Genomic DNA, 20,892 nt, shown 5'->3' with positions numbered 1-20,892 from the left:
GGGAAATGTGAGCACTAGTCCCATTTTCAAACTGATTTTCCTCTAGGTGCTTTTAAGGCAAGTGTAGAAGTATAATTGGTGTGTTTTTCCTGTAGAGGATAAAGTGCTTCTTTGAGCTGGTCCTTTGCTGGTGACAAGGTTACTAGAATGGAAAGAAACATCACATTGTTGTGCAACCATCACCAGTAAAAATCTGTCCCATTAAACACTAATTTGCCATTCCTTCATTCTCTCAATAGTGTCCTTTGATGCATAGAAGTTTTTAATTTTGATGAAGTCCAGTTTCTTTTCTTTTCTTTTGTAGCCTGTGCTTTTGGTGTCATATCCAGGAAATCATTGCCAAATTCAACATCATAAAGAATTTTCTCTTTATTTTTTCCTGAGAGTTTTATAGTTTAGCTCTTAAGTTTAGGTGTTTAATCCAGTTTGAGTTAATTTTTATATATTCTGTAAGCCAGCAGTCCAACTTCATTCCTATACATGTGGATATCCAGTTTTCCTAGCATCGCTTGCTGAAGAGACTGAACTTTCCTCATTGAGTGGTCTTGACACCTTTGTCAAAAATCATTTGACTATATATGCAAAGGTTTCTGGATTCATTATTCTATTCCATTGGTCTGTACGTCTGTCCTTATGGCAGTATCACACTTTTGTTTACTGTAGCTTTATAGTTACATTTTGAAATGAGGAAGTGTGAATCCTCCAGTTTTGTTCTTCCTTTCAAATTTCTTTTTGGTGTTTGGAGTCCCTTGAGATTCCATATGAATTTTGGTGGGTTTTTCCAGTTCTTCAAAAAATGTCATTGGGAGTTTGATAGGGATTGCTTTTGAAACCACTAGGTGGCGTTTCGGGGGGGTTCCAAGGAGCTCCAGTCCTTTATGTCTCATTGTGGAAAGAATTCAGCAAGAGACAAAGTGATAGATAAGAAGTGATTTATTAGAATAGGATGCTTGTGAGGCTTAAAAGCAGGTGGGCTAGGGGGTGATGCGCCCTGAGAACTTAGTTGGCTACAGTTTTATAATCAAAGGAAAAGTGGGGAGGAGGAAAAGACCACCTTCTTCCTCATTCTTGAGTAGATATCACGCTTCCATCATCAACTCCTCCTCTAGGTTGGACAGGGGAGTTTGCTTGTCCCTACGTGGTCAAGCCAGGACTGTCATGGCACTGTGGAAATATTATTTCAGGTCTCCATACAATGAGGGTCTTTCACTTTGAGATGTCACCTTTCCATAAATTACTGTTTTTTATGTGTGCAGAGAGCATGTCCTAGGGGTCATTAACTTACTGAGCTCATTGGTCAGAATGTGGGTCTCATGCCACCATTGTTTATTGTTTGGGGGCATGTCTCATGTTTCTGTTGCATGGTTTTCTTGCTAAGCAGGCATGCTTGGCTTTGTGGTTAAGCAAACCTGCTTTCTTGAGCGATCATTAACTTACAGGGGTCTCCCATACTTTTCCTTACTTACAGTCGCCTAGTGGGATTAACTATTTAATCACCTGCTTTGTCCCTTTACTCTGTTCCTATCATTTTGAAGTTGTTTTGGGTAGTGCTGACATATTAACTATTCAGTCTTCCATTCTTGAACACAAGATGTCTTCCCATTTATGCATATCTTCTTTAGTTTCTTTCAGGAATGTTTGTAGGGGTAAAATATTTTTAATTTTAATCCTCTGTTTCATTATCAGTGTCAAGAATGAAGCAATATCTATTTAAGATAATGGGGATCAGCATATATTTTACTTCATTATTTTATTTGTGACTTAAAGGTGTATATAAGGTTGTCGGGTACCTAGGTTCATATCTTCTTATCTAGAAGTCTCAAAACTATTTTTTAAGATAATTCCATAATTCAGACTTTTAAACCTGTGCTCTTTCCTAATTGCTATTTTATATAAACCACTGGCTTTTAAATTCTCTAAAATTTGAGAGTTATTTTATGGTGCTTTTCCCCTTTAAGTTTAGTAATATAAAGAACATAGGAATACATTATTATTCTGACATCTGGAAATGGGAAGAAAGTACTGACCCCTTTCCCCACTGTTGGTTCCACCACTCAGCAATCCTTTATTAAGTTTGTTTTTCCAGATAAAGTTACAGTTTATTTCTGTTGATTTATTCAAGATTATGGTAGTTTATTCTATTTTTCCAAATAAAACAGAGCCCTTCTGTTTAAATGGATTTTATTTTGCACTATTTACTATATATTCAATTTAGATGTGCACACTATTATGCTAGCACTTTGAATGTATAAAGGGAATATTGGATGTGTTCAGTGTGCTCAGTGAGCTTTCTCAGTCACAGAGAAATGAGGCTCGCACACAAAACGAGAAAGCCGTATAATAGTTATTGTTGCCAGTTACCACAATAAAATCAGTGAACGCATTAGTGTTGTAGCAGTAATTATTGTGGTGTTAAGACATCACAGGTGTTTTAGTGAAAAAATTTCATTTTGGGGTCAACCTTGACAAATGGGAAAATTGAAAAACAGGGCATTCTATGTATGGAAAAAACAGAAGCAAATGAAAAACCACCAATAGTGTTTGTTCTGGGAGTAGTATACAGAGACCAACTTGATTTTAATGCATAATTTATGTTGGAAACAGTGTTGGCAATTTTTATATACACAGTTCAGACTCTTGTTTCTAAAGCACTGATCATTTTATATGCAACCCCAAAGCAGTGTGGAGACTAAGACTTTTGAGTGGGGTTTGCGCAAGAGGAAAGTAATTTTAGGAACTTTATCATCACTATTAGATTAAAGATGAATTCTCATCTTTAAACATACCAGTTAATCATGGGTCTCTAGAAAATGTTGCTGAGATGCTTTCTTGTGAATGTGTGGTCTATTCTCAAGAACATGGATGTGTATGGGTGGGTGGGAAGGTGGTGTGTAGTAGTAACACTGCAGAATTCACTTTGTTTTCATGTCTTACATTTGGATAAATTTATTGATGAGATTCTCATTCCTATAGTATAAAAAGAAAATATTTTGCAGTATATATCATAATTGAAAGCCTTTACAGTGGAGAAGTTTATGGCTATGTTCTGAGAAACAGGATGGACTTTCAGGTTTTTTAATAAGCATACTGATTTTGATGTGCTTGGCTTCCTAAAATGTTTTATGGTGGACTTAGAATGTTAATATTTAGATTAAAGAAAATTTTGTACTATTTTACTAAAGCCTTTAATTGTGTGATCACAAAGCAGAATAACTGAACATTACTATATTAGCTCTTTATCAGAGAGTAAAATTATGCTTTATTTGGAAAGTTTTGCCTAGGTGTGAGACTATATTCCTATTTCTGAGGCTAAGTAAAAATATAGTAGCTGCCTTAATAGAAAGAAAACAGAGTTCCTACTTCATAATGAATAATGTATGAGTGATAAAAGAAAAGTGAGAGGTCCCTGGAAATATTTAGCTTTTCAAAGTGTTTGGAACATATGCCTTAAATGCTTTAGGGATCCGGTAGAAGCCAGGAAAGACAAACAGTTGAAAGTTTCTTGGACTTATCCTTTCACTTCGTAATACATCTTAAATTTGTGTATTTATATAAAAACATACCTTTTAAATGGTACTCCAGTATAAACTGCAGGGATTTTGTAATGCTGTTCAAATATTTTCACATTACTTTGTTTTGAACTTAAAGATTCACTCTTACTTTTTGCTCGTTGTTATATGTAAGGTTTTTTGAACATCCTTGCTTAAAACATAAGTTCCTTCATAGTAGGATACAAAATTAATATTAAATACCTAAGCTCCTTTAGACATTGTTGAGACAGATTATAAGTATGGGTGTACTTTAGCTTATGTGCTGCATTGATAGTGGTTAAATGTATGACCCTACAGGCAATCTTTTTAAGCAGATAAAACTGTTGGGATGTTTTCCCAGGATGATGGGATTGCCCTCCAAGCGTATCTCTTCAATGCGGTCCCGAATATAACTGGTGTCATTAGCCTTGCAGAATGTATCATCTGTAATTGAAGTTATGTTGTTAAACTAGAAAATAAAAGGGAAAAATGGTTTAGAAACCTGAAATCATCCTTTTGTATTTTGTGTAATGAGATCTCACAGAATATTTTATCTAAAAAGTGATTTTTAAAATATTGTACGTACTGTGTATATATCTTCATGGTAATAAAAACCCTTGCTGAGCAATCTGAGCCTCCCTTTTTAAAGTCTACAGTATTACTTTGGAAGAACAGACTACTGGCTATTTATAAGAGCAAAACCCATATAACAAATTTCTGAGTATAAATAAGATTATAATAGCTGGATAAAGTATCCTATTCTAGAGTGTCAACTCAAAATGGGTACTGTTTCCTTAAATATACTTTAAAGAAATAAAAAGAAAAAATGGGAATTCTTGTGATGGTAAAAGACCACTTTTAGTTTATTTTTATTCCCTTTTCACTTTTCTATTACCCTAAGTTGATGTTGGACAATAAAGTCAGCTGGGAAGTCTCCAAAAGCAAGTGTTTACTGCTATTTGGAGAAGGAACCATAAACCACAGGTATAAGTGTCCCCTAACTTCAAATCCACATGTCAGATTAACTAGGAGATGCCAAGTGCACACCTGGAGACAAATCCTACTATAAGAGCAGACCTCCCACCTAGTGTTACTGGTCCTTTGGTTGTGCTCTGGATAGAACCAGGGCTTCTGGGCAGGAGAGAACATTTGGCTAAATATTAATACTTTTGATGGGCAAAATTTATGTGTAAATAAGTGAGCTTCCTAATGAATCGTAAGATTGACCCATAATAATTTGAATTAAAGTCAGATAATGTGAAAGGAGCAATCATACCTGAAGATGAATTACACGCAGACTTTCTGGTAAATTAAGAGGCACAGATTCCAGGGCATTGTGGTCCAGGTAGAGGAAGGAGAGGTTATTCAATTTCTGTAAGGAAAAGGTGCTTTTGCTTAAGTGTTATTGAGCTCATTGCATTTCTTCACATGATTCAAGCTATATACACACATATATGTATAAATACATAGATATAGATATAGACACATATCAATACTATTAATCATTGGTATGGTAGTTTTAGGTTTGGTGGGATTTTTTTGTTTGCTTTGTTTGTTGTTGTTTGGTGCTTTTGATTTTACAAGTAGTATATTTGGTCCTTTACGAAGGGCAGTAGAGTCCTGATGCATCGCCACATTTCTGTTCCCTCATCTCACTTCTGAATACCATCATATTCAGCCTCAGCCCTCATGCCAATTTCTGGGGCCCTTTAAATTTCTCTTGGGAGCAGGTAATAAGGTTAATTCTTATGCAGGATTATATTTTCATCTGGTACTGCCATAACCTCTCTTGAACCTTCACAACTTTCCATTTCAGCTCCACCAATTTGTAGTAAAATGAATATTCCTAAGAGATGTGTATGCTTGTTAGTAAGATGTCTCCCAAAGCAGTTTATTAAATACGTAGCCAAGTATGACTTTTTTACACCCCAAGGACTCTACATTGGATTACTCTTCATGATCAGTAATCCATTATTGTGTATAATTTTATAATATGATCTCAAGATGTAGTTTCCCTTGACAATAATCTTTTACCTTACCTTTGATATGCATCCTGTGACAGAATTTGGTAATTTTTTTTTTTTTTTAGATTTAATTTGCTGTTATTTTAATCCTTTCTTTGTTTTTTTTTTTTTTGTTTTTTTTTTTTTTGCGGTACGCGGGCCTCTCACTGCTGTGGCCTCTCCCGTTGCGGAGCACAGGCTCCGAACGCACAGGCTCAGTGGCCATGACTCACGGGCCCAGCTGCTCCGCGGCACGTGGTATCCTCCCGGACCGGGGCACGAACCCATGTCCCCTGCATCAGCAGGCGGACTCTCAACCACTGCGCCACCAGGGAAGCCCTAATCCTTTCTTAAGCATCCTACAATTCACCATATGGGCACCAAACTCCTGTCTTCCCCAGTGGGCCTCTTTAACATGGATTAGAGTAACCTGATTTTACCAGTGGCTTTGGCAGCCTAGGGCATTAAGCAAAACTAGAAAATAGCTGAGTTTATCATTTTCATGCCAACTTGTCATGAATCCCTTCTGTAATCCACGTGTAAAATCCGAAATATTCAGACATTCCTTTTGTGAAATGTTGATTAGCTCCTGTGGGGGCTAATTCTTGCATTAGCTTTTTTGTTTGTTTTGTTTTGTTTTATAAATTTATTTATTTATTTATTTATTTTTGGCTGCATTGGGTCTTCGTTGCTGTGCTTGGTCTTCCTCTAGTTGCAGCAAGCAGGGGCTACTCTTCATTGCAGTGTGTGGGCTTCTCATTGTGGTGGCTTTTCTTCTAGATCACGGGCTCTAGATGCACGGGCTTCAGCAGCTGTGGCTCACTGGCTCTAGAATTCAGGCTCAGTAGTTGTGGCGCATGGGCTTAGTTGCTCCACAGCATGTGGGACCTTCCCAGACCAGGGTTCAAACCCGTGTCCCCTGTGGGACAGATGATGAATTCTTGGCAGATGAATTCTTAACCACTGCGCCACCTGGGAAGTCCCTACTCCTGTAGGTCTTTAACATGTCAGTTATTCAAAGGTTTACCTGCTCAAATTGCATATCTTCAAATTACAAACATTTTTTTGTTTTTAAAATGAGTCCAGTTTTTAAAAGTCCCCTAAGAGTCCCTTAACTTCTGAGGAACTGCTAGGAGTTGTCCTAAGGAGCTACAAACCTTCCTTTTTGTTTTTTTTTGTTTGTTTGTTTTTTGGCGGTACGCGGGCCTCTCACTGTTGTGGCCTCTCCCGTTGCGGAGCACAGGCTCCGGACACGCAGGGTCAGCGGCCATGGCTCACAGGCCCAGCCACTCCACGGCATGTGGGATCTTCCCGGACCGGGGCATGAACCCGTGTCCCCTGCATCAGCAGGCAGACTCTCAACCACTGCGCCACCAGGGAAGCCCCAAACCTTCCTTTTGAACGAGGTCTTCTGTTGCCAACAGTAGCATGATTGTCTCATCCTTTTATCTGGGGTTTCTTCCAGGACTGGGAATGAGTACATAGAGCTATGGAAGTCCTGGGCTGAGGTTACTTCCCTGTAGGCTCTGCATTTTGAGACAACCTGGCTATCTAAATCAGAGGAAATCACCTTGCCCTTTTCATGTGCATTTATTTTCTTGTATTACTAAATTAAGGAATATGTGTAATTTTTACTACATACAGAATTTTGTATTAGGTGCCATCATGTAATTCAAAAGAATGTCTACCTACAGAAGTCTATGGTCTAATATTTTTAAGTATTAAAAATAAAATTCAGTGTTTACTTTAGAACATGATTTTTTCTGGTGTTTGTAAATTACTAATATTGTAAGGAAAAAAGAAACACAGGAACACTCCCATTTTGAGGTTTTGCAGACTGTTGGTGCCACGAGGGTGCAAACCTTGTCTGTATAAATAAATATTGCTGTGTGAACAAGGGAAAAAGATATGACACCAGGTAGTCCCCATGAAACAAGATAAAGGTATTTTAAGTGAGGTACAGGCATAAGCTAGACTAAATAAGCCTAGTAGTATCACTATTTATCATGTAAATAATATCTTCATTTATTACATTAAAATAGTTTTAAAACAAAATTCTAGACCATAGTTTCTTTTTCTTTCATCATGTAATTATTGGCTGTATAACCGATATTTTTATATTGTGCTCAGTCATACTATAAAATACTTACTTTGAAAGTATTTGCTTTGATTCCTCTACTCTTGATTTTGTTGTATTTTGCATTAAATAAAGTAAGCTTGGGAGGGAGAACTGGAAGTTTCAGTAGTTGATTTTCAGCTAGTGTAAGTTCTTCTAACAGTGAAAGTTTTGAAAAAGTACCGTCTTCTATATCTTCAATCAAATTTCCCGTAAAATCAAGTCGCCTTAAGTTAGCTTGAAGGAAAAATATACAAAAAATAAGAAATTTTTAAAAAATATATGAAGTTAAATTCTTAATTGTCTGGACTGAGGAAAAGCATTTGTTTATCAGGTCATTCAAACGTCTTTTATTTTTAGTGCCTAGCAGAGTGTCTACAATTAGTAGCTCAGTAAGTTTTGTTGAACACTGAGCATCTACTCTGTGCTTGACACTGATGGTCTTTCTCACTGAAGTTCTAAAACCTCAGGTTTGGAAGGGAACTTAAAGTTAATAGAGTCCTTCCATCCTTTTTTGTTTGAATTCTCAGTATGCTCAAGTAGTTTGAAAGAAACTTTTTGTTGCAAATTATGGAAAGTAAGCATTACATCTGATTGAATAAAATCATGTAAATATTTTTGGATTTTTTGCCAGCCTGTTATATTGTGACTGAGGATATCTTAATCTCTCCATGCCTTATTGCTTGACAACAATAAAGGCAAAAATGTTCCCTAATTTGTTACCATGGTGCATACTGAGAGATAGAGAAATTCAATGTGTGTATTTATGTGTGCATCACTTTTGTCCATCTGGGATGATTAGAAAATATGGTCCCTTCTCACTATTCAAGGTGGTCATGTCTATAAAGTCAGTGTAAATGCTGAATTAGTGAATATGGAACCATTGCTCCTAGGGAATATACAGGGTTAGAGCCTCTCATCACACATTTTCATCAACCAATCAGTGGAAAATTTTATGTGTGTTTCTTTTTAAAGGCATCTTACTTAGTATATATTGTTGATACATTAACATTGAACTCACAGCCAATCAACACTGTAACTCACACTTAAATAAAGATTACCTAACATGTGTTTTCTCTGTAAGGCACATCACAGCCTTCTTGCAGTTAGGAACACTAGACAGCATTTTAGCACTATACTTAGGGAGCATTTTAAACAGCAAAAAGCACAAAAATGTGAAAAATGTGGCACTAAGTAGACTGTAAAGAGGATACTTGTTTACAGTATAAAAGCTGAAACAAAAGGCCAAGCATCTCATTCAGCCTATCTTGGATGGCTCAAATTTTTTGCCACTGTGCACATGTCTACGAATGACCATGAAAGTGCCAGAAGTATTGATGTTTTGGGTTACAAATAAATTTTACCAGGTAGGTGAGTTTGAAAACATGGAATCCACAAAAGAGGAACAACTGTATTCAGTCAGTTGGGAGCTACTGGTGACAGCATGAATTTAGTTATGGCTAATCTTGTAAATGTGTAGCGCGGCCAGTGTGCATTTCTTGATGTGACTTTCTTCAGAAGCCCTTGACAGCATTGGAATCTAGAAAATTTATGAGGGATTAGTGATCCAGACTTGGACTTCATACTGCAGAAGTAGGGGATTTGGGTGTGCTCATGGCAACACTCTCCTGGCAGCTGTTGTAAGCTTTGATTGGACACCAGAAGTCCAGGATTTTTAATGACCTGGGAAGGAGTTAAATGGCACTGCTCTCAGCATTAATTCTGTATTAGAGTCATCTGAAGAGTTTGGTTGTGGTTAATGACAACACCTGGGCCTCTAAATTTAGAGACCTATATTAGAATCTCTGGGGACTAGGACCTGGTATCAAAAATACTTTAATATGCAGCCAGATTTAAGAACCATGAGTTAAAGTAAGAAAAAGCAGTTTCTGTGTTTTTATAGTGAAAGTAGAAAATAAAACATTGTCATTGGAGAAATATCCTGATTATATTTGTATTGCTGACTGGCTGAGGCAAATGGATCTTGAAATATTGGGGTTGAGAAGATATAGTTGCCCATATGTTAGATGGGCTGTCAACATAGACTCCGTAGTCACCAGTAAAGAAAGATGACAGGGAACATCTGAATGGAAAGGAGATGTGAAGTGAAGTGTGGTGGATACTTAAAATACCTCAACAGTCACTACCGTACACGTGATAGGCCACAGGTACCTAGAAACTTGTGTTTATACGAGTTAAATACTAACACGAGTTAACACTAATATCTTATTTAAAATTAACTTACGTATGTCTGCAAAATCTTTGGCAGTCAACTTTTTAATTTTGTTGAATCGTGCATAAAGATAGGCTGATTCCTTTGGTAAGGGTGGTACAGCATCAATGTCAACTTCTTCACAGTATACAGAGCCACTTAAACAAACACATAGCAGGCATGTGGGCATTTCTAAATTGGGAAACAAAAATCATAAAAATCAGTAGTTTAAAAATATTTGACCTCTAGTGTTAAAATTCTTGCTATCATTTATGTTATTACCAATTTGAAAAGATCCTTTACAGAATTATGAGTGATAACAGGAAAGATGTTATGGCCATGATAGCTAGTAATCTATATTGTATCTGATAACTCACCAGAATTTTATTTTAAATTCTGTAATCCACAATCTCTTTTATTCTCCTATCTGTTTTAGCAGTGATCATTTAATTGCTGAATTGATTGACAGTTACATTTCTTCATTGGAGTATCAAAAATCATAAAGCAGGACTTAAGGTAAATATAAGCTTGATTTATCACTTGGAGTGGTGCAAACACATTTCTAATGAGTTTAGAAACCACTTAGTTAAATAAGCAAACTATTAACTTAAAAATTGGAGTCATCATGGGTACTGTTAGAATCCCTATTGTACCCTACGTCATTCATTGCATTTACTTGTTGTGCGTCTTTCATCTCCTTCAACCTACAACAGTTCCTTAGTCTTTGTTTTTCATACCTTTTACTGTTTTGGAAATTTTTGAATTTTTAAAAACTTTTATTTTCAGGGCATTTATTTTGCAGAATATCTTTCAATTAGGGTTTATATGAGGTTCCTCATTTTTTGGCAGGAATACCATGGAAATAATGTTACATCCTTAGTGTTATGTATCTGTCTCATTCCTTATGATGCTGTCTTTGGTCACTTGGTTCAGTTAGTATCTGCCATGGTTCTCACTCTGTAAAATTACTGTTTTTCACTTTGTAATTTGTACCTTCTAGAGGAGTACTTTGAGATTCTAAACATCAGGTTTGTCATCAAACTTTCACCCTCTAGTTTTATCATCTGTTGAAGATTCTTACTTGAATCATTTATCACTAGGATAATTGCCAATTATTTTCTAATTCCATCATTTCTTCTATATTTGTTAGTTGGCATTCTGATATAAGGTGGAACATTCCCTTCTTATTTGTTTATTTCTGTCAGTATGAACTTATGAATTCCTCATCCCATGGATAACGTATCCCATAATACGTTACTGTCTTATTTATTTTGATAATCACATTGTCACAGATTAGTCAGTGAGAACTCTTAAGCTCTGTTTATCCTCCCACAGCCTTTTTATGGTTCCATGATATACAGTAAGTTGCACATATTTAATTTGTATAATTTATAAGTTTGGACATGTGTATATGCCCATGAAACCATCACCACAATCAAGATAATTAACATATCCATCACTCCAGAAGTTTCCTCATGCCCTTTGGTAATTTCTCCCTCCCAGCAACCACTAATCTCCTTTCTGTCATTATATGTTAGTTTGCATTTTTGAAACTTTTATATCAAAAGAATCATGCAGTCTTTTGTCTGGCTTCTTTCACTCTGCATAATTATTTCTCAAAATAATTTTGTATGTATCAGTAATTCATTCCTATTTATTACTGAGTTCATTCCAATTTATTCCATTGTCTCAATAAACACCATTTATACTGTCATCTCTTACGGACATTTGGGTTGTTTCCAGTTTTTGGCTATTTCAAAGAAAGCTGCCATGAACATTTATGTATGAACTTAATGTTTTCATTTTTCTTGGATAAATACCTAAGAGTAGAATGGCTGGGTCTTATTATACGTATGTATTTTGCCTTTTGAAGAATGTCCTAAAGTGTTTTCCAAAGTGGTTGTGCCATTTTACATTCTCATTAGCAGTGTGTGAAAGTTCCAGTTGCTCCACATTCTTGTCAACATTTGGTATGTATGGTTGGACTTTTTTATGTTAGACTTTCAAGTAAGGTTTGTTGTGGTATCGCGTGTTTTAATTTACATTTTCCTAATGACTAATGTGCTAAGCATCTTTTTATATACTTATTTGCCATCCACATATTTTTTTGTGGTGAAGTGTCTATTCATATCTTTTGCCTTTTTTTAAAATAGGTTTTTGTATTATTAGTTTTGAATTATAAAAGTATATTCTGTAGATATAAATCATTTGTCAGATTTATGTTTTGCAAATATTTTCCTCCAGTCTGTGGCTTATCTTTTTATTTCCTTATCAATGTCTTTTGAAGAGCAAACATTTGGGGCCTTCCCCAGCAGTCCAGTGGTTAAGACTCCACGCTTCCACTGCAGGGGGTGCATGTTCCATCCCTGGTTGGGGAACTAAGATTCCACATGCCGCATGGTGGGGCCAGAAAAAAATAAAAAAGAAGAGCAAACATTTTTTATTCTAATGAATAACAATTGATCCCTTTATATTGTCTGGATTTCAATGAGCAGGTCTTGTACATCTTTTACACATTTATACCTATGCATTTTTTATATCTTGATTAATTTTAAAAATTAAATGTCCCCACTGTTTTTTGAGAACTTACTTATTTTCTGGCATGCTAAGATGTCCCAGACCAATCTTGCCCTTTCCTTGCCCCAGGCCTGAAATCAGCTATTATTTCAAGGAGTACTGGTCCCTTTTAGTGGAGGATGGTATTTAGAAACCAACATTTGGGTGTGGATGTGCTCATTGCTACTGGGATCTCATTGCTTCTGGGCTTTTTCAGCAAAGGGGCCTGGGAAATATATGTATTTTTATTTGGCGCTCTCTTCATATATAATACACATACATACACACAAGTATATGTATATGGACATGGACATAATACACAAGTACACACATGCAGACATACATATATACATGTATATAATATGTGTCATATGCTCATACGAAAACATAAGCACATCATATGCATATTTTCACATACACACTCATACAGGGAGGCAAACATGTATATATCTATTTCTGTATCTCTGTATACAAACCAGGAGTTGATTCTGATATCTTTCATTCCACTCCATCTCAACAGTGTTCATTTTAGCCTTCCCCCTTACCATATTTGTAACACCCTTCTCTGACAATGAGAAACCTGGCTCTTGTGATCCACTGTGCATTTACTTTACTCAGTCCCAGAACACACATTAAGTAGTTTCATTATTGCTAACCTATAATACTATGGAAAACAAACCTACCCACTAGAATTTTAGTATTTGCCTATTTTATTTTGTCTTTAGCCTGAAAGTATACAGTCAAAATACTGTGCTTAAGGATTACTTCGATTAGATTTTTCCCCCTGTAGTGTGTTATGTTATTGATTTGAAATGCAATTAAGTTTCTATTTTTCTGTTTGTTTGCCAGTTTGGGTTCTTTTTATCTTATCCTAGTTGGTTTTATTTATAAATGTATTTGTTTGTTTGCTTATTTGAATATAACATTATTCTAAAATCAAATCTACACAACAAGTGTATACTCCAAGAAGTTCTAGCACCTTCCCCTAGTACCCCTAGTTACCATCTCCCCCTCCTTTCTACCCCTAGTCCCATCTGTAACCCATAGGTAACTAGTCTCAGTTTTTTAGTTACCCTTCTTGAATTTCTTTTCACAAAGTGGGCTGATGTATGTATATTCTCTTATATCCCCTTCATTCTTTTTTTTTTTTTTTTGTGGTACGCGGGTCTCTCACTGTTGTGGCCTCTCCCGTTGTGGAGCACAGGCTCCGGATGTGCAGGCCCAGCGGCCATGGATCACAGGCCCAGCCACTCTGTGGCATGTGGGATCTTCCCGGACCAGGGCACGAACCCGTGTCCCCTGCATCGGCAGGCGGACTCTCAACCACTGCGCCACCAGGGAAGCCCCCCTTCATTCTTAGGTGAAAGACAGCATACTGTAGATACTCTATTGCATTTTTTTTTCACATATTCTCTTCTGAAAATCACTCCATATTAGTTATAGAGATCATCCTCATTCACTTTTACAACTGCATAGTATTCCCCTGGGTGGATGTACCATACTTTATTCAACCACTCTTCAGTGTATGGATAATTAGATTGTTTCCAATATTTTGCAGATGCAAGCAATGCTTCAGAGATTTTGCATATGTGTTTTCTTACTTTTGGAGGTATATCTTTAGGGTGAATTCCTAGAAGTCAATTGCTGTGTCACAAAGTAAATGCGTATTAGGTTTCGTTAGATATTACCAAATTCCTGTCCATTCTACCAGTTTGTATTACCACCAGCAAAGTATGTCAGTGTCTGATACCCTACAGTTTTGCCAATGGAATATATTAATATATTTGTCAGATAGGTTAAAAAATTTTATCTCAGCATAATTTAAACTTATATGTGAGATTGAACATCTTTTATGTGTTTAAGCGTCATTTTTATATCATTTTGTGAATTGTCTGTTCATATCTTTTGTCCATTTTTCCAGTGGATTTTTGATCAGTTTCTTTTTCCTGGATTTTTACTTGTTCTTTAGAAATTAGAGATATTAACTCTTTATCAGTGATATATATTACAAATATTTTTCTCAGTTTTCAGTTGCCTTTGGCTTCGTTTATGATGGTTTTTGCCATGCAGATGTTTCATTTATGGAGTCAAATTTATTGATCTTTTCTATTATCGTCTCTGGAGTTTGGGATACCCCACACCCAGGTTATCTTCTACTATTTGTATGGTTTCACTTTTTGCATTTAGACCCTAATTTATTTGGAGTTTTTCTGTGTAAGATAGGGATCTAATTGTATCCCTTGTCAGTTGACTACTTAGTTGTCCCAGCCCCAGTTTTTTAAAATATCATCTTTGCTTCAGTGATTAAAGATGTTACCTTTATTATTTACTAAATTTCTACATGTATTTCTTTTTGTCTGTGGACTTTCGTTCATGCACCAGTATTACACTTATTTTAAGTATGCAGGCTTTAAAGCATGTTCTGATAGGTGATTTCATGCAGGTTTGATTTTCCTTCTGAACTTGAAGATCAGCCTTACCAGCTCTTTAAAGAAGTTCATTGTTGTAAATTTAGGGAGCACTGACATCTTTGTGATATTAAATCATCCTACTCAAGAGCAAAGAATGTCTTTCCATTTCTTCAAGTCTACTTTCACTATGATACTTCTCAGATTTCTTAAGATATATTTTCTGGTTTTGTCCTTTTTTTTTTTTTTGCGGTACGCGGGCCTCTCACTGTTGTGGGCTCTCCCGTTGCGGAGCACAGGCTCCGGACACACAGGCTCAGCGGCCATGGCTCACCGGCCCAGCCGCTCCGCGGCATGTGAGATCTTCCTGGACCAGGGCACGAACCCGTGTCCCCTGCATTGGCAGGTGGACTCTCAACCACTGCGCCACCAGGGAAGCCCTGGTTTTGTCCATTTTAATTTTATTGTAGCAATATAGAAATTAGTGTCTGATTTTTTTTTCATATTGTCATGTGAAGTAATGTTCTGTGATAGAGCAAGAATAAACCAAATAGAAACTAATAAGTAGGACTTTGTAATTTGTTATTTTATAAGTTTTCTATTGTTTTAATTGAAATGTACATTATAATTATTTATGTATATAACTATGTCTCTCTTCTGTGAGTTTCTTAAAGGCAAGAATTATATTTTATTTACTTTATCCTCAGGCTACATAGTATTTGAAAATAATTGGTGTTTAACAAGTATTTCTTGAACTGATTTAATATAGACAGAAGCACACACTTTGTAGAGGCTAAACGTAGACTAAACTTTGTTCTTGAATGTTCCTATTCCACATTTCTCACTCATAATGTGGAATGGCAAATGATGAAAACTCACAATATACCTGTTTGACTTTATCATTAGAGATAAAATTCCACTGTTCGGATCTACTATATCCTGATGCAATTTTTGATTACTATAAGGAATAAAGTTCCATTATAAGCTATTTTTTAAAGCTCCTTTAAAAAAATTTGATGCTAGAGTATTCATACTTACCATCATTTTCTTTCTTGGGGGATAATGGTTTTATACTCTCATCTTTTTGTAATTGAAAACCTTTCTCATCGGGTATTATTATCATAGTTTCTTTTTCCTATTGAAAAAATAAACATTTATTTTCAGGTGTGACAAGGACCAATTTGGACGGTAAAACTGAGGGATTACAGACAACATTCTCCCATAAGTGTTCTGGTTGAACAGCCTCTCCCCTTTCCATTTGTCTATTAAATGTCGTTGAATTCTACTCCACTTCACAAATATCTTGGTCCCTGCATTTATATTAAGATAGAGAGAATCCTAAAGCAATGTAAAGAGAAGAAGCAGAAAACTTTTTATTTACTACTTTTTAGGGACCAGTAGATTTTTGAAAGTATTCTTTAAACTGATTGATAGATTCAAATCAGCCATGTGAGCCAACAACTTGTTGTTATAGTGGGCCTTTTTTTTCCCTAAGCTATAACTATATATGTATACCTATATTATATATATGTGATAATAATAATAATAGCATATTAACCAACTCCATTGAAAGAAATTGTACAGTTAACATTTGCTCATCTGTACTAAAAAAAGAAAGAAGCAATTATAACTGTTCACTCTTAAAATCTTTGTCATCTTATTTATAGTGGAGAACTTTTGAAGCAATCAACATTGTTATATATTTGGCTGCTTTGCTCATTTTCCATTTGTGTGTGTGTGTGTGTGTGTGTGTGTGTGTGAGAGAGAGAGAGAGAGAGAGAGAGAGAGAGAGAGAGACATACAGACACACGGTAGGCAGGCAACAGATACTTATGTGCTGTATTAACTTTTTCCTTTCCCAGTGTTCATTTCTGTGTGCCAGTAAAACCACAAGTAATTACTTAGCCCCCGTACAAGTAGAATATGAAGATGTGGTGTGAAAGTCATCCCTGTAGACAATGACAGTTACCGTTACTTGGTAAAGTGATGGAGTCTGAATTGTTAAAACCGATTAAAAATTAAGCTATATTAAGTAGTTTTCAGTTTTTGACATATGTGAATTATTGTGAAATGCTGTAGGTACAAAATAAGCAGTACTCTTTATTTCCTTGAACCACTTCTTCCTAAAACAATAAACCTTAAGCTGGTGATTCATTTTTATTTCTCCTAATACACATTTCTCCTATTTTATTTTAATATGCATATATAGGACATTATGTAATATTACTTAACATATAAATCTCAACTGGTCAGAGATCCTCTCAAAGTTTAATTTTCCTTAAATTTTATGTTTTAAATTTTAGTTTTCCTTAAATCTTATGTTTTGGTTGCTATAGATACTGTTTGGTTATTATGGATTCTATGTATTAATTTGGGAAGCATGCATACTTTAAAAATATCATCTTAGGACAGTTATTTTGAATTATTTTGAAGCATTTAATGTGCTTTTCCTTTCCTCTTACCTTATCAGACACATTCAGAAAAAACAAAAACATACATTTAAATGGGCGACCATTTTAGAAATTAAATTTAGAGTAGAAATAAAATACCTTAATACTTTTTCCATCCAGGGATTTATCCTCATAATCTCGGCTAAATAAGCTTTCTTCAAAATTGTCTGTTCCATAATCATAGATAATGCGTGAATCCTGCTGAGATGGTGGTGCTGGCTTTATCAGAGGCACAAACAGGAACAGGAGAAGTGTAGATTTCAGAGTCTTCATTTTAGCAAAAATGAAAGTGACTGGAAGTTAATAAGCTAGTGGCCTGCTGACTGTGGGACAATACTCTCTTTTACCCTGGAAATAAAAACGCAGACCATTGAAGCAATATTTAAAAGCTTAGAGGACTTTTTGGCAGGGTATACGCAGTAGGGACCAGAGAACAAGTATTTAACCCTTAGTGATCTTTAATTAGATGCTAAAAGTTTTTATGTATCAGCCACATTCTGAAAAATAGTTTCAGAAAATGGTTTTAGTTCCTTTTATATCAAAAATCCAAGCAATGTTGATAATTTCAGTTTTTTAATAATTAGGTGCCTTGAACAAAGGTACTTGTTTGTAATTGAAGTCTTCTTAGGATACCTGTAATATAAACAGTTAAATTGAAGTCCCATGATCCTGTCTCATGTGAGTTAAAAAATATCATATTTCAACTTTGCTCCTTTAGACGAACTCTTGATTTGTATTGGTATGAGCAGAAACAAGTTCCAGGAACAGTTTTATAATTAAATTTTAAATTTAACATTATGAAAAGTAGTCATTAACACTTTTTTAGGTGATACAGAATATGGGAAAAGCCATAATTTAAATTTTCTTAGTATTATAATTTTTATAGATATCATTTCTTTTAGTTAATAGCATTTCTTTTAAAATTTAAACCATGAAAAATGCAAAAATAGTATTGCAGACTAGAAAAAATACAGAACTTTAATCAAAGATTTAGAGGGAATGAAATGGGAAAGATTTTTAGGCTCACTGCTGGATTTTATCTGGTGGTGCACATTTTACACTTTTTCATAAGTAACTTCAGACAGAATCACTCATAGTTGCTGGTGCTGCATTGTAGATACCAGTTTGTCAAAAATCAATGGTTGAAAATTAAGAATAACACGGTTTTGTGACATTTGCAGCACCTTGTTCTTGCCTGCATGGACATTAAAGTTATGCAATGATATACTTAAGTGCTTGTTAAAAAATAATTGTTCGAAGTAACTGAAACATAAAAAAATTAAAGATGGCCTTTACATTTACTAAGATTGTTAGGTGTCACATTTTAACAAACGATATTTAAAATAATATGTGAAAAAAGAGCCTACCGTTGTAGCTGTTTTGAAGTTTTTTGTGGTTTTACTCAGTAGATGGTCATGGCTTGCATTAGCCCCAAGTGGGCGGGTGAATGAGAAAAGCTGTGGATTGATTTCAAACTGCTGAATAGAATTTCAGGGCCCAACAGCTTTCAAAGCACTTTCCATGTGGTAGAGATCTTTGCCAACGTTCTTTCTCTAGGGTGAAATGTAGTGTGTTGTACTAGAGAACTGTGCTTAAAGTATTTGTAACTGCTGTACTCAGATTGCTTCTACTGTTTACCATAATTTTGTTATTTTTACCTTGTGTAATAAATACTCATGTTTTTGTGAATATTAGTTTATGAAGATGACATAGTTTAAAAATCATTCTTTTCATTTTAGTGCTTTCCCAGTAGATAAAACATCTGCTTTTTGAATGAAATAAAACACCAAACTAAAGCATAATCTATGCTCTTAATTTTATGAAGAGTAAAAATGTTGTTCTAGTACTTTAATTAGTATATAGCCAAAAAGTTTCCGGTGTAGAAATTAGTTTTAGCACAAATTATTTTTTAGTTTAGTCATTTGAGGTCCCTCTCCCCCTTTATATTGTTACATATAACAAAAACTCAAGTGTCAGAATTAGCTTTTTAAAAATAAATTTTATTTATAATTTGGGGTTTGATAGTAAAATATATTTTCGTTTGCTAAATGAAGGAAGCTGTTTTAATTATTTTAATATTAAATTTGATTTTTTTAAGTTGAAGTAGGATTTAGATAACTATGTGAACATCTTTAAAGATTTGTTTTAATTTTCTCACTCTTTGGTACCTTTAGCAGTCAAGGTAATATTTCTTTCTCCTCTATGCTAAAAATTCAATAAATATGGATATGGATAAATACTTTATTAAAAAGTAGAAAATGAAAGAATACTAATTTTTTCTCTTTTCTATTCAAAATTGGCTTTAGAGTTTTTCGAATTAAAGCTTGGATAAACTAAGACTTGAATACTCATGTTTTTATTTGAATGTGAATTATTTTAAATTTAGTTGTGATATTCTCTGGTTTTGGTTGATATAAATTGTCAATTTTATGGCTTTAAAGTCTTTGAAAATATCTAATAATGAAACAGCAGATATTGATTTGTTTTCTGTTGTGTGGCAGGTTTAATGGGATGTTGAGAAATGAACTGGATAGATGTTAAATAGATTTAGAGAATCTTAGAGATTCATAGTTTACTAATGGTATACACAGTTTGACACTTTGTAGTAATGAAAATTATTTTGTGGATATAACATTTTTTTTCTTGAAAAATTATGACCAGTAAATATAGTTTTATTGGCATTCATTCATTTAGTAGAAGTTTATTGAGTGCCATTTCTCTGCCAGTACTACAGAAAAATAAACTCAGACAAGCAAAGTTCATTTTCTCCCCTCAAAAAGGAAGGGTTTGTAAGTTAGCAAGAAGGGCAACAAACAAGCGACAGAATGCACAGTGAGAGACCTGCTACAGAGAAATGTGCACAGAGTTCTGCAGTGGCCTGGGAAAGGGTGAAGCCACAGAGACTGCACCGTACTGACTTCTCTAGAGACAATGAGGTGGGGGGTGGGGGGCAGGCCGAGGGAGAAGTGCTCTAGGAATGGGAGCAGCACACAGGTGGGGAGGGTAGATCCTTAAGGAAATGGATAATTAGTTGTATATGGCTGGAGCTTGGAGGGAGAGAGAAGAGGTGAGGGGGGTGGCTCATGTTAAGAGATCAGACAGGGGACTAGAGGTCAGATTAAGGAGAGTCTTTTATAACTTGCTGAGGTGTTTGAGTTTTATTTGTAGCCAGTGAGAGACCACTGAGAGATTTTTAAGCCAGTGAGTGACATGATTCTATTTTCATTTTAGAAGTATCCCTCTAATGTTGCATTTCTGAAGAATATCACTGCTTATCTATTTTATTGGTTATTTATTACAAGTTTAAGGGTCTACAATAACACACATTTATTATCTCACAGTTTCTTTGTAGCAGTCATGCACCCATAATCATATATATGCCATCTCTTTGCAATATTGTGTTGGTTAGAAGCAAGTTAGAGGTCACATCCACACTTGAAGGGGAGATGACTATACAAGGTAAGATTCTAGAAGTATTCAGAATTACACTGGAAAATATGTATGTTCCCACCCACAGTTAGCCAGAGTTTGAGAGCACAGTCTCCCAAACCATCCTCATTTCTTATACCAACTGAAAGTTTGGGGGGTTCCCCAAACTACCCTCACATTTGATAATT

At 35.3% G+C, this 20,892-nt stretch overlaps 2 protein-coding genes across 3 annotated transcripts in view; one reads left to right on the top strand and one right to left on the bottom strand.

Moving 5' to 3' along the window:
- CENPP (centromere protein P) overlaps positions 1 to 20,892 on the top strand; it is a 234,864-nt gene that overhangs the window by 60,598 nt on the left and 153,374 nt on the right. The window lies entirely within an intron of this gene.
- On the bottom strand, positions 916 to 18,734 carry OGN (osteoglycin). 2 transcript variants are annotated; one of them, XM_032636178.1, is made up of 7 exons: positions 18,643 to 18,734; positions 17,375 to 17,623; positions 15,864 to 15,960; positions 9,895 to 10,053; positions 7,684 to 7,886; positions 4,807 to 4,902; positions 916 to 3,999 (listed from the first exon to the last, which is right to left on the bottom strand). In XM_032636178.1, exons 2-7 carry the CDS (start codon positions 17,546 to 17,548, stop codon positions 3,829 to 3,831), a joined length of 900 nt encoding a protein of 299 aa, XP_032492069.1. In that variant the 5' UTR covers positions 17,549 to 17,623; positions 18,643 to 18,734; the 3' UTR covers positions 916 to 3,828. The 2 variants fall into 2 exon arrangements, with proteins under 2 accessions (XP_032492069.1, XP_032492068.1); XM_032636177.1 differs by having other exon boundaries at positions 17,375 to 17,908; positions 18,643 to 18,706.

Source organism: Phocoena sinus, chromosome 6 (genome assembly GCF_008692025.1).
Source record: "Phocoena sinus isolate mPhoSin1 chromosome 6, mPhoSin1.pri, whole genome shotgun sequence".
NCBI lineage: Eukaryota > Metazoa > Chordata > Mammalia > Artiodactyla > Phocoenidae > Phocoena > Phocoena sinus.
This window is presented reverse-complemented; position numbering and strand designations above follow the sequence as displayed.